Genomic DNA, 14,516 nt, shown 5'->3' on the forward strand with positions numbered 1-14,516 from the left:
CCGAAAATGATCAGATCCATGACTCCTGATCCGAGGATCGATCCAATCCGTGAGTTTTTTGATCCGTTGCACCCCTAATATCTACATATAGATAAACTGTGTATATATATATATATATATATATATATATATATATATATATATATATATATATATAATACACACACACTGTGTTTGTGTGTGTGATTGTGTGTGGTGTGTGGTGTGTGTAATGCCGGGTACTGACGAGCAAACATGTACGATGAAACCGGTCCGTCGGACCGTTTTCACCATACATGTCTGCCCGGGGATTTCTGTATGGTGGCTGTACTCACCGTCATACAGAAATCCGCGCGTAAACAATACGCGGGGCGTGTCCGCACCGTCGCCGCGACGATGACTCGGCGACGTGGGCGGGCCTGCCAGTTAAATGCTTCCACGCATGCGTCGAAGTCATTCGACGCATGCGAGGGATGGCGGGCGCTCGGACATGTACGGTAGGTCTGTACAGACGACCGAACATGTCCGAGGGGACAGGATTCCAGCAGACTGTTTTAAAACAAGCCCGGAAATATTTGCCCGCTGGGAAAAGGCCCGGCGGGCAAATGTTTGCTGGAATCCTGCCCGCTCGGGCCTACACACGACCGAACATGTCTGCTGAAACTGGTCCGCGGACCAGTTTCAGCAGACATGTTCGGTCGTCTGTACGGGGCCTAAGAATATCATTACTAAATGCTTTCTGAGGTAAATTTTTTACTACAATTTAGGGCCTGTTCATACCATATTCTGTGAATGGAATTTTCTTTACCACATCAACTTCAATCAGCCCAAGAGCACATAGAAAACAACTGCTGTGACCTGCAGTGCCATCTGATGTGCTGCAGTAAAGCACAAGATATCTGCATTTTTCTGTAACATACTGCTGTGCAGCGACCATGAATGAGGTGTGAATTTGTCACACAATAAAATCAAATTTATAAAATAGAAAAAAGTAAACAGCACACTGCACCGAAACTCACTGCCTGTTACAATGTACATTAAGTGGCACACTAAAACTAAGTATTTTAGGGTGCAGGTAGTGTGAGCAGGCCCTTAATGAGAATTAGTAATGTAGAAAGAGAAGTAATCCATATCAAACCTTTCACATAGTTTAGAGTTCTCACTTCCCTTAAAGATGAGTTTGATTGTTTCTTGTGAATTGTTTCCCTTGACCTTAACACATCAGCATATTTAATTCATTGTAAATAATAACCAGGATCTGGAGAGACATTTCTACACTACATTTGTTCAATGAGTATAACCATGAATGGAAAGTAAGGTCATGGCAATTATAAGGCAGGGTACAATGTTAAAGAACAATTCCAGGTAAGGCAATTTTTACATAGTTCCATTGGTCCAAATTGGACCAATGCCTGTGGGATTCCCCTGGATGCTGGAAATCATGTAGTAGACTCCAGTGATCGCTGCTAGCTTCCGGGCCCCATGCCAAGCGGCTGCCCTGCTGTAGGAGGTTTTTTTGCTCAGCAAGGGCGCCCTTCAGAAAACGTTTTATTTTCTCAATGAATAGTGATTGGTGAATGTTGAATAATGGTTGGATGAAGTGGAGAGTCATGGCGGTGATGTCACAATCTTCACCTCTAATCAGAGAATGCTTTAAGAAAATTCAAAGAATTCAAAGAATCCCCCAAGTGACTTGCTGTGTTTACAATACAGCAGGGCAATGACTTGGCTTGGGAGTCGGGACAGAAAAGCTAGTGGAGACCACTATAATAGCAGTGCCCACTATAGTGAGTCCCAGCTTTTAGGGCAGCCTTTCTCAAGCTTTTTTGCCCCAAAGGGTCTTGGGGAACCACTGCTAAAACCAAGTTATTGGCCATCAGTGCGAGAAAAGCTCTTTGCATTGATGACCGGTGGCAAGAATGCCTCACCTACAGTGGTCATTAAAATGCCACCGTTACAGATAGCAAAAAAGGTCATTGCTGTCATGAAGCTGACTCTGCTAAATGGTCCTGGACCCAGAACTAGGCAGGCATCATTGAATAAGAGGTTATTCAGCCACAGCTCAAGGAATCCCCAGCAAACTCTGAAGGAACCCTGATGCCGCGTACACACCATCGTTTTCTGCGATGGAAAAATGCGACGCTTTATGTGCTTTAAAAAAACGTCATTTTTCAAACTTCAATTTGAACAACGACGTAGCATACACACCATCGCTTTTTCACAACGCTCTAGCACAGCGCAGTTCCGTCAATCACGCACGACGTCACTATAAAGGGTCGTTTCCATGCGGAAGACGGCCTCTTTTGCTGATATCGTGTTGCTGCGTGTTAGTAAAAGTTTGGTGAGATACGATTCGTGATTTTCAGTGACTGTGCTTTAAATATCGTTTTCTTGTCTATAAGCTGAAAAACACCTTAACGAATGTGCTGATTCCATTCTGAACAGTCGTTTTACATGAATGAGCGCTGCCGTCTCCTAACTTGCTTCTGAGCATGCGCGGGCTTAAATCGACGTTTTTACGTACACACGGTCAATGTTTAGAACACAGAAAACGACGTCGGCCAAAAACGACACATAAAATTGAAGCATGCTTCAATTTTTTTCTGTCGTTTTTTAGAAGACATAAAACGACGTTTTTGCCCACACACGGTCAATTAAATTGACGTTTTTGAAAATGACGTTTTTTTCCATCGCAGAAAACGATGGTGTGTACGCGGCATAAGGCCCTGTACACACGATCAGTCCAAACTGGTGAAAACAGACTGAAGTTCAGTTTCATCGGTCCAAACCGACCGTGTGTGGGCCCCATCAGTCCGTTATCCTTCGGTCCAGAAATTTAGAACTTTCTTTAAAATTGAACTGATGGACTGGTAACCGATAGGTCAAAATCGATGGTTAGTACACAAAAGCATCAGTTCCAAACCCGGGCATGCACAGAATCAAGTCGACGCATGCTTGGAAGCATTGAACTTTGTTTTTTTCAGCACGTCGTTGTGTTTTACGTCACCGCGTTGGACTCGATCGTTTTTTAAACTGATGGTGTGTAGGCACATCAGACCATCAGTCAGCTTCATCGGTTAACCAATGAAACTGAACTTCAGTCCGTTTTCATCAGTTTGGACTGATCGTGTGTACAAGACCTAAGGTTCCACAGAACCCTGGTTGAGAATGGCTGTTCTAGAGGGATCCCACAGGTATGGCACATACAAGCTAACATTAGTCCATGCTAAACCAATGTGACTATGTAAAAATTGACAAACCTGGAATTCAGTTTTAATTCTGACAATAGATTATCAATCTGTTTTCTATACATATTATTAGGTTTGTGTAGTGGAGTGGTAAAGTGGTAATCAATACCAGCCAAAGAGATATTACTTTCCATTAGATGGGCAGAGCTAGAACAATAAATGGTGGTTGCAGAATGGCTGCGCTGGGTCTTCATCCTTAATACATCACTCCCTGACTTAAATAAATCTGCCTTTTGCCATTTGTTAAAACGGACTTTTAGCCACAACTCCAGGCTTCCCTACACATTGTACTCAGTCTCAGATCTGACTTTTGTCTCCTAATTATTCCTTACATTGTTCATGTCATTTCTTTCCTGCCAACTATTTTACAGCTCCTGGACAATTTCCTTAATGGCTTGATTTCCTTTATTCTCCCTGGAAAATAAAAGGAGACAACCTCGTACTGGACACCAGTTGGCACTCCCAGTTGTGCTGATGTCATTCTGGAATTGACGAGACCTGATAGAGGAAAGAAATACATTTCACTTCTGGGTTATAAAGTGAAATGTCAGCACAAGTGTAAAATGAAAAGGGATTTCGCATTTGCTTAAAATCTTAAGAGCCGTTTTGTTTTTGCATGTAAAATGATTAATTTGAGATGATAATCATAGGAAAGCTTGAAAACACCAAATGACACATAAGCCCATAGCGTTGGAGATTAGGGATGCTTGGATCTGCCAAGAATATAAAGAAAAGTTGCAAAATGTCAAATTGCTTTTTTTGGAAGAGGATTGTAAGCATTACCAAAAATGCGAACAGGGGTCAGAAGACTTGGATTAATCCTCTAGTTTGGTCGTACTGTATCATAAGCACTGTAATCTCAGCTTATTCAAATTTCCATTGCTGAAACGACTGCGTTCCTGAAGCCTAGCACAGTGAGAAAAAAAAAAAAAAAGCATTATTTAAGCAACCGGTTCAATCTGACAGCTCCACAGGCCGGCCTTCGAACTGTCACTTTACTATTTTGCTCCAGGCTAATTACATATGTAATTCTTGGAATGGAAGAATGTAGTAATCTGTTTGTAAACAGAAAGTGGAAGAGTTTTCTGTTACATCCAATCAATTTAGCTAATGCATTCTATTGTTTGGAGGTCCACACAGTTTAGTTGTTTATAGCTGGCAATACACAGCTCAATTTCCCACAGTGCTGAACAGTCAATCGAATGTCCACCTGCCGGCTTTTGTAGTCAGACAACCGCACAGCCTGCAGTGTATACCCGGCTTAAAAGAAAATCAGAGGACCCAGAAGAAAACTAAACAACCAAGGGGAGAAGATACAAAGTGCACATAGTAAAGAAAGATTGTTTCTGGATTGGGGCTTTTGAAAGCCACTCCAGCTTTAAGGCACATAATAAGAAACCCTAAGGCCTCGTACACACCAGAGGATATCCGCTGGAAACGGTCCGCCGGAGAGTTCAGGGGCTGCTGAAAAAAACACCCAAATGCTTCTAAATGTCCAGCTGTTGTGTACATGAAGCATTATACGGTCCGAACAATTCCTGGATTGGATGCATCAACTGCAACTGTTGGGCCATGTGTGGGTGAATGAAAGCTGTCCCCAAATGGAAAGACCTCATTAGCAACTAGTAGACACATACATCCGTGACATTGTCATGTGATCCTTTCCTGATCCATCCACCATCTCATACATATAAATAGATTTAGAATCATTGGCATAATATTATTTTTAATAGACAGGATTTTTATACCGCCAACAGTATGGGCAGCGCTTAACAAAATTACGAGAGGCAATACAGTTCCAATGCAATTCAAGCCAAGTGGAGAAGGAGGGCCCTGGTTGTGACAGTTTACAATCTAGAGATGTCTTAGGTCGCGTACACACGATCGGTTAACCAGAGCATAACGGTCTGATGGACAGTTTTCATCGGTCCAAACCGATCGTGTGTGGGCCCCATAGGTTATTTAACCATAGGTTTAAAAAAAAGCCAACTTGCTTTAAATTTAACCGATGGACTCCTAACCGATGGGAAAAAAACGATCGTTAGTGGGCACAACCATCAGTTAAAAATCCACGCATGCTCAGAATCAAGTCGACGCATGCTTGGAAGCATTGAACTTCGTTTTTTTCAGCACGTCGTTGTGTTTTACGTCACCGCGTTCTGACACAAACGTTTTTTAACTGATGGTGTGTAGGCGTGACTGACCACCAGTCAGCTTCATTGGTTAACCTATGACAACGGTCCTTCAGACCGTTGTCCTCTGGTTAACCTATCGTGTGTACAAGGCCTAAGTCATCATAAACCCATAGAGACAAGTGGGGGCCCAATTCTGGTAAAAAAATAACATAATCTAAAGCATCGGTCTCAAACTGGTGGCCCTCCAGCTGTTGCAGAACTACAATTCCCACGACGCATTGCAAGGCTGACAATTACAAGCATGACTCCCATAGGCAGAGGCATAATGGGACTTGTAGTTTTCGCAACAGCTGGAGGGCCGCCAGTTTGAGACCCCTGATTTAAAGCATCGGTCTAAAACCCGTGACCCTCCAGCTGTTGCAGAACTACAATTCCCATGAGGCATTGCAAGGCTGACAGTTACAATCATGACTCCCATAGGCAGAGGCATAATGGGACATGTAGTATCGCAACAGCTGGAGGGCCGCCAGTTTGAGACCCCTGATCTAAAGCATCGGTCTCCAACTGGTGGCCCTCCAGCTGTTGCAGAACTACAATTCCCATGAGGCATTGCAAGGCTGACAGTTACAAGCATGATTCCCATAGGCAGAGGCACTTGTAGTTCCGCAACATCCAGAGGGCCACCAGTTTGAGACTCCTGATCTAAAGTCTACTATTATTTAGGTCAGAACAGTGGCGGTTCGTCCATAGAGGGCGCTGGAGCGCCGCCCCCTTTGTCTCTCACCGCCACTGAGTCTAATAACATAGATTCATGCATTGCACAAATCTATGTTATTATCGCCGCTGCCGCTGTTCTATTCAGATGGTCGGCGCTCATGTCCGGCCATCTGAATAACGGCAGCTGGTTGGCTGTACGGAAGTGCCTATCAGAGCCAACGGCTCTGATAGGCTTTTCCGAGTACAGCCCTCGGGTCCCGGAAGCTTATACAAGGAACGCACTAGGGATGCGCTCCTTGTATAAGACTGACAGGCGTCTCAGCCAATCAGGTTGGCCTTTTCTGGCTACCGGTAACCTGATTGGCTGAGACGCCTGTCAGTCATCGAGGGCGGTAGAAGACATCGATGGACGGGGGGGGGGTGCGGGGGTACAATTTACAGGGCACAGAAGGGACATCAATGGGCACAGTGGCGACAATAGGCACAGTGGGGACAATTAAAGGGCACAGCGGTGACAATTAAAGGGCACAGCGGCGACAATTAAAGTGCACATCGGTGACAATTAAAGGGCATAGTGGTGACAATTGATGGCACAGTGGCTGTGTTTGATGGCATGGCACAGTGGCTGCGTTTGATGGCATGGCACAGTGGTGACAATTGATGGCACAGTGGCTGCGTTTGATGGCATGGCACAGTGGCTGCGTTTAATGGCATGGCACAGTGGCTGCGTTTAATGGCATGGCACAGTGGCTGCGTTTAATGGCATGGCACAGTGGTGCAAATTGATGGCACAGTGGCTGCGTTTGATGGCATGGCACAGTGGTGACAATTGATGGCACAGTGGCTGCGTTTGATGGCATGACACAGTGGTGACAATTGATGGCACAGTGACTGCATTTGATGGGCACAGTGAGGCTGCAATTTTTTTTTTTTTCGTTTGCGCCCCCCCAAAAAATTTGGAGCACCAGCCGCCACTGGGTCAGAACATAAGCCCTGGCTATGAAGAGTACATGAGACACAATACGCATTCTTTAAAGTTTGCCAGTCATCATAAAACCGCTGACACAAATGAGGAAGTCACATAAAACTGCAAATGTGCATATTTCAGCATGCTATGAGTTAGTAACCTTTTCGGAACACTTATTCCTTTAGACATAACACAGAAAAGACATTGCATCACACAAAAGTGGCAACCCTTTCTATACACCGACTGTGTCACAAAGACGAAATCTGGGAGACGTGCCTATATAAACACGACTGTTTCGGTGACAATGTGTAATGTGACTGATTAGGAGACTTTCCAAAATCCCCTATCCTTGAATACAAATTCCACACATCATATGCAATGTCCCATGCAATAATAAAAACGACCGCAGATCTTATCCAATCCAGCCGTGACATCACAACACGACAGTAAAGCAATATAACCAAACTAACAAACTTCTGGAATTTACTCAGAATCACAAGGGGCCAGATTCTCAGAAGAGTTACGACGGTGTATCTCAGGAAACACAGTCGTATCTCTGTTTCTGAGCCCGGGTATCTATGCGAGTGATTCCTAGAATCATTTTCGCATAGATACGGCCAAGATCCGACAGGTGTAAGTCACTTACACCGTCTGATCTTATATGTAATGCAACACCGGCCGCTAGGTGGCGTTTACGTTCAGGTCTCATTTGACTATGCAAATGAGCCTGATACGCCGATTCCCGAACGAATTTGCGTCGCGTACTCGTCGCTTACGTCGTTTCTGTAAGCGTAAGGTTACCCCTGCTATATGAGGGGTAACCTTACGCCAGTCCGCCGTATGCCATGTTAAGTATGACGTCGGGTCCGGGTCGTCTTTTCCCGTCGGTTACGTTGTTTTCCTAAGTCGTTCTTGAATACGACTTTACGTCAATGACGCTCACGTCGGCGTCATTGACGTTTTCCGTCGTGAGCTGGAGCATGCGCACTGGGCTATTTTTCAGCCCGGCGCATGCGCAGTTCAATCGGCGCGGGGGCGCGCTTAATTTGAATGCAAGCCGCCCCCTTCAAATTACGTGGCCATACGCTGGGCCATTTACACTACGCCGCCGCAAATTACGGAGCAAGTGTTTGGGGAATACGGCACTTGCTCCTGTAAGTTGCGGTGGCGTAGTGTAAATGGCTTACACTACGCCAACGCAGATTCTTAGAGAATCTGGCCCTATGTATTTAATAGACATCGTACAAAAACTGGCAGATCTTTTTTTTTTTTTTTTTTTTACAAATATTTTTATTTCTATATAACGTACTTAAACTAAACATCCTTATACAGCTAAATATTTTGGTAAGCGCCATAAGAGTTTTGTACAATAACATCAAAGCAAGGTTAAATAAACTGACCTTATTAAAAAGTCAATAGCAAATTGGGCAGAAAGATAAAAAGAGGTAAACATTAAGAGTACAATGTGTAATCCAGATTTCTAGCTACTGGTCGGTAGAGTAAATAGCTGTTATCCCCTAATGTCTCTGTTTATCTAAGAGTAATTAAGAATAATCATTTCACCCAGTTCTAAATGGGGGATCTGCTCCGGGTTTTTGGACCCCCTCCCTTGCCAAATACTTTCTCCATTGGAATCCCACACTACCTATCCAAGGACTTATCTACCATACTTTTATGGGTTTGCAATATAGTAGCTGCCTCTTTTGCTGACTAATCAAACTCAAAGTCACAAAGCAGTTCCCTAAAACATAAAAGTTTTGTAGGTTATAGAAACAAATTGTCTCTGAAAGCCTGGAGTGAGTGAAAACACGTGCTGGTCCACTGGAAGGAATTCCTAGGATGTCATAAAATGTGCGTTAACCTGTTAGCTGCTGCACAGACACCGTAGTAACTAGCATGTAAGAATATATTTCATAACTCATTATGGTGCCGGGTCAGGTCATCTGCAAAGGTAGTCTATTTATTCTACATCTACACCGGACTGGGGCTCCCCTAATTACTAGTGACACACGCAGTAGGGTCAAGAGTCATTGTGGCATTACACTGACAGCGGGGCTCCCTGTGTCATAAATCTGAATACAATTTCACAGTTAGTAAAGCCTAACTATGAACTTCTCTTGTTTGCTGACTTTTGGTTGGCTAAATAAACCATTGACAGCATTTTGTTATAGCTGTTCGATAAATGCAGAAACATATTTGTTGATCCTGCGAGAAACCTTGTGAGCTGGTAAATTCCTGTAGTTAAGTAAATATGTTGCACTGAATTCCCAAAGAGCACAGGTCACTTCTGTGGACTACAGAATACCTCCTCCATGTTTTAGGGCTCATTCACGTGACCTGCCCTGTCCGCACTGGATAAACACAGGTCACCGCTGCACACCAAACAGGTCACACTGTTCACACCATAACACTGGGTAATTGTGACGTAGTGCGGAAAATGCAGATGTGCTACATTGTCCTACAGGACGCTGGATGGCACCACAGGTCACTGCTGCACACCAAACAGGTCACACTGTTCACACCATAACACTGGGTAATTGTGACGTAGTGCGGAAAATGCAGATGTGCTACATTGTCCTACAGGACGCTGGATGGCACCATAGGTCACCGCTGCACACCAAACAGGTCACACTGTTCACACCATAACACTGGGTAATTGTGACGTAGTGCGGAAAATGCAGATGTGCTACATTGTCCTACAGGACGCTGGATGGCACCACAGGTCACTGCTGCACACCAAACAGGTCACACTGTTCACACCATAACACTGGGTAATTGTGACGTAGTGCGGAAACTGCAAATGTGCTACATTGTCCAACAGGACACTGGATGGCACCACAGGTCACAGCTGCACACCAAACAGGTCACACTGTTCACACCATAACACTGGGTAATTGTGACGTAGTGCGGAAAATGCAGATGTGCTACATTGTCCTACAGGATGCTGAATGGCACCACAGGTCACCGCACCACACTCTATTCTACCAATAAAATTGAAAAATGCAAAGCATTGCTCATCACTGCTGCTACACAGTGGACACCAGCCCCACACTAAAATGCACCATTTTAGAGAGGGGCCAGTGTGAACTTGAGTGGGGAGTTAAGTGGCATCTTGATATAGCGTGGTCATTTACCCCATATGATCCCGATGTGCACCCTTATCCATTTGCAGAGGTTGAAGTGTCTAAATCAGGAGTGAGTAGCAATGAGTGACAATCGTATGTAATCACTTGTATGCGTGTAAGTAGCATGGGGGGTCCTACACCCACATGCCAGATGCGTGGGGGTGCAATTAATTCTGCATTTGGAAATATTATTATTATTTAGGTACTTATATAGCGATGTCAATTTACGCAGCGCTTTACATATACAATGTACATTCACATCAGTCCCTACCCTCCAGGAGCTTACAATCTAAGGTCCATAACTCACATTCATATACTAGGGCCAATTTGGACAGAAGACAATTAACCTACCAGCATGTCTTTGGAGTGTGAGAGGAAACCGGAGTACCGGGGGAATCCCACGCAGGCACAGGGAGAACATGCAAACTCCAGGCAGGTAGTGTCGTGGTCAGGATTGGAACCAGCAACCCTTTTTACTGCTAGGCGAGAGTGCTATTCACTACACCACTGTGCTGCCTAAATACAGCCCATTTCATGTTCCCTGCAGCTGCAGTTTTGAAAAGGTGCAGGGGCGTTATCTCTCTGATTTCATAGGGTCAGCAGCCCTTTAAAACCAATGGGCTGCTGTGCCCCCACAAATGCAGCACACAGGGAACCAACCAATAGATGTGAACCTTGCCAGAAAATACAACCTGTCCCACTTTGATCCAGCACATGCCCAAGCACCACGTTAGTGTAAACTGAAACAATAGGACATAAGGCAATTTGCTATTTCTATTCATTGGGACTGCACTGGGCCTGATGAAGCTGGCCTGAATAAGCCCTGAGTCTTCCTGATGCTACAATTACATACCTGCTTTTGGTAATAGCTAACTCTGGGGCTTTTTTACCTTACAAAGTCCCTGCAAATCATGAAGTTTCTACAACCCTAGAGGTCAAGAAAGTTTCTGCAACCCAAGAACTCTAGAAGATAACGGCAACCCAAGAACTTAAGGAAGTTTTTGCAACCCAAGAACTCAAGAAATTTCATGCAAAACAAGAACTCAAGAAAGTCCTAGCACACCAAGAACTTAGAAAGGTTCTGTAACTCAACAACCCAAAAAAGTTCTACAACTCAAGAAAGTTCTGCAACCTTGCTTGTACTAGCTGACCCTGGAGCTTTTATATCTTACAAAGTCCCTGTAACTCATGAAGGTTATTACAGCCCTAGAACTCAAGAAAGATTCTGAAACCTAAGAACGCTAGAATATAACTGCAACCCAAGAACTTAAAGTGGAGGTTCACCCGGAAATACAATTTTTTACCCTTAGATTCCTGCTCATTTTGTCTAGGGGAATCGGCTAATTGTTTTAAAATCGAAACTGTACAACTTACCGTTGTAGAGAGCGATCTTCTCCGCCGCTTCCGGGTATGGGCTGCGGGACTGGGCGTTCCTATTTTGATTGGCAGGCTTCCGACGGTCGCATCCATCGCGTCACGATTTTCCGAAAGTAGCCGAACGTCGGTGCGCAGGCGCCGTATAGAGCCCCACCGACTTTCGGCTACTCGTGACGCGATGGATGCGACCGTCGGAAGCCTGTCGGAAGACTGTCAATCAAGAAGGAACGCCCACTCCCGAAGACCCATACCCGGAAGCGGCGGAGAAGATCGCTCTCTACAACGGTAAGTACTAGCCGATTCCCCTAGACAAAATGAGCATCCATCTACGGGTAAAAAAAAAATTATGGGTGAACTCCCGCTTTAAGAAATTTCCTGAAACCCAAGAACTCAAGAAATGTCATGCAATCAAAGAACTCAAGAAAGTCCTTGAAACACAAGAACTTAAGGAGGTTCTGCAACTCAATAACTCAAGAAAGTTCTGCAACTCAAGAACTCAAGAAAGTTCTGGAACTCAAGAAAGTTCTGCAACTCAAGAAAGTTCTGCAACCCTGCTTGCTTGCACTAGCTGACTTTGGAGCTTACCTTACAAAGTCCCTGCAACTCATGAAGGTTATTACAGCCCTAGAACTCAAGACCAGTTCTGCATATATAACATTCTAGAATATAACTGCAACCCAAGAGCTTAAGAAAGTTCATGCAACCCAAGAACTCAAAAAAAGTCCTTGCAACCCAAGAACTTAAGAAAGTTCTGCAACTCAAGAAAGTTCTGCAACTCAAGAAAGTTCTGCAACCCTGCTTGCTTGCACTAGCTGACTTTGGAGCTTACCTTACAAAGTCCCTGCAACTCATGAAGGTTATTACAGCCCTAAAACTCAAGAACAGTTCTGCATATATAACATTCTAGAATATAACTGCAACCCAAGAGCTTAAGAAAGTTCATGCAACCCAAGAACTCAAAAAAAGTCCTTGCAATCCAAGAACTTAAGAAGGTTCTGCAACTCAAGAAAGTTCTGCAAGCCAAGATCTCGAGAAAGTTCTACAACTTAATGACTCAAGAAAGTCCTTGCAACTCAAGAACTTCAGAAACTTCTGGAACTCAAGAAAGTTCTGCAACTTAAGGAATCAAGAAAGTCCTTGCAACTTCAGAAACTTCTGGAACTCAAGAAAGTTCTGCAACTTAAGGAATCAAGAAAGTCCTTGCAACTCAAGAACTTCAGAAACTTCTGGAACTCAAGAAAGTTCTGCAACTTAAAGAATCAAGAAAGTTCTGCAACTTGAGGACTCAAGAAAGATCCTGCAACTCAAGAACGCAAGGAAGTTCTGCAACTCAAGAAACTTCTGCAACCCAAGAACTCAAGAAAGTTCCTGCTGCAACCCAAGAACTCAAGCACAGTAAGTCCCTACAACCCAAGATCTTAAGAAAGTTCTGCAGCTCAAGAAGGTTCTGCAACCCAAGAAAATAGGAAAGTTCTGCTTGAAGTGACACTGCTTAGGGATGTGCGATCCTCGATCTGATAGTTATAGTGTGTAAAGCTTATGACTTTAATCATGCCCTTACCTTAAAGTCCCCAAAATCCGGATCGTCGTAGTAACCTTGTCCTGACTCATAAGCAGTGTCTCCCTGGATCAATACGGTGTAAAGAAAAAGTAGCGCTACTTCCAGCAAGTGCATTTTCCAGTCCGGGCTCTGGCTCTAGTGCTGGCGGCAGTCAGGCTCCGATGCGTTCCCAGTCTCGCCTCCCTTAGTCCAGCAAGACCCGCAGCATCAGCCACTTCCAAGCAAAGCGATCCAAAGTCACACAAGAAAGTTGTCTCAGGAAACTGGACATCCGACTGGGTTGCTGCGAGCTAGCCTGCGTCCAGCCAGTAATGCCAGCATGGGGGAGAGGGGGTGGCAATGGCTAGAAATGAATTGTCGGGGCAGAGCAGGGCACAGGACGCCCAGGCTGATGTGTAGTGCTGCCAGGCATAGGGAGATGTCAGTGGGGAATAGAGAGAGCTAATCCAGTAATAGAAGGCATGCAGGTCTAATGCAGTGTGAGAGAAGAGAGAGCACACACACAATAATTCCTCCCTCCTCTCATCCTCTGATTGTAGTGTGCAGTCTCTCCTCCTCCTCCCTCTGCTCACTCATCACTCCTCCTTCTTGTCACTGGCAGGAGGCAGTTCTCCACAAGAAACATCCACTCTACAGCTCTTCTCATTCAGGAAGCAGGGACCTTCCTAGAGACCTTCTGTCCCTGATTCCACCACAACCTTTCAGGATTGGATCTGAAGAATGGCAGCATCAACCCCCTTGCTTCTGCTCTGCCAACTGAATCCTTACATAGTAAGTATAAAAGTCAAAACTAAACATAAACCCTTTACAATAATAATAAAAGTCAGATCTTTGAGGGCCCATTCACATGTGGTGGTAACGAATGCTAAAATGCTTGCACTTAACCCCCGGACCATTATGCAGCTACAGGACCTGGCCCCTTTTGGCGATTCGGCACTGCGTCGCTTTAACTGACAATTGCGCGGTCGTGCGACGTGGCTCCCAAACAAAATTGGCGTCCTTTTTTCCCCACAAATAGAGCTTTCTTTTGGTGGCATTTGATCACCTCTGCGTTCGCAAAAAAAAGAGCGACAATTAAAAAAAAAAAAATCTATGGGCCAGATCCAGAAAGAGAGTACGCCGGCGTATCTACTGATACGCCGGCGTACTTTCAAATTTGCTGCGTCGTATCTTTAGTTTAAATCCTCAAACCAAGATACGACGGCTTTTGGCTTCGATCCGACAGGCGTACGGCTTCGTACACCTTTGGATCGTAGGTGCAATACTTTGGCGTCCGCTGGGTGGAGTTTGTGTCGTTTTTCACGTCGGGTATGCTAATTAGCTTTTTCCGTCGATCCACGAAGGTACGCGCGGCCGTCGCATTCTCTTACGTCGTCACTAGTCGGCTTTTTCCGGCGTATAGTTAAA

The 14,516-nt window shown here is 44.7% G+C and overlaps 1 protein-coding gene across 1 annotated transcript in view; it reads right to left on the bottom strand.

Annotated features, from left to right (window-relative positions):
- The window catches only part of VEGFC (vascular endothelial growth factor C), a 204,194-nt gene extending 190,540 nt beyond the window's left edge, over positions 1-13,654 (bottom strand). Inside the window, exon 1 of the mRNA XM_040333737.1 lies at positions 13,110-13,654. Within this exon, the coding sequence (XP_040189671.1) occupies positions 13,110-13,223 (114 nt within the window). The 5' untranslated portion in view covers positions 13,224-13,654. The remainder of the gene's footprint in view (positions 1-13,109) is intronic.
- Between the last annotated feature and the right edge of the window lie 862 nt (positions 13,655-14,516).

The sequence above is a fragment of the Rana temporaria genome, chromosome 1 (assembly GCF_905171775.1).
Source record: "Rana temporaria chromosome 1, aRanTem1.1, whole genome shotgun sequence".
Lineage (NCBI taxonomy): Eukaryota > Metazoa > Chordata > Amphibia > Anura > Ranidae > Rana > Rana temporaria.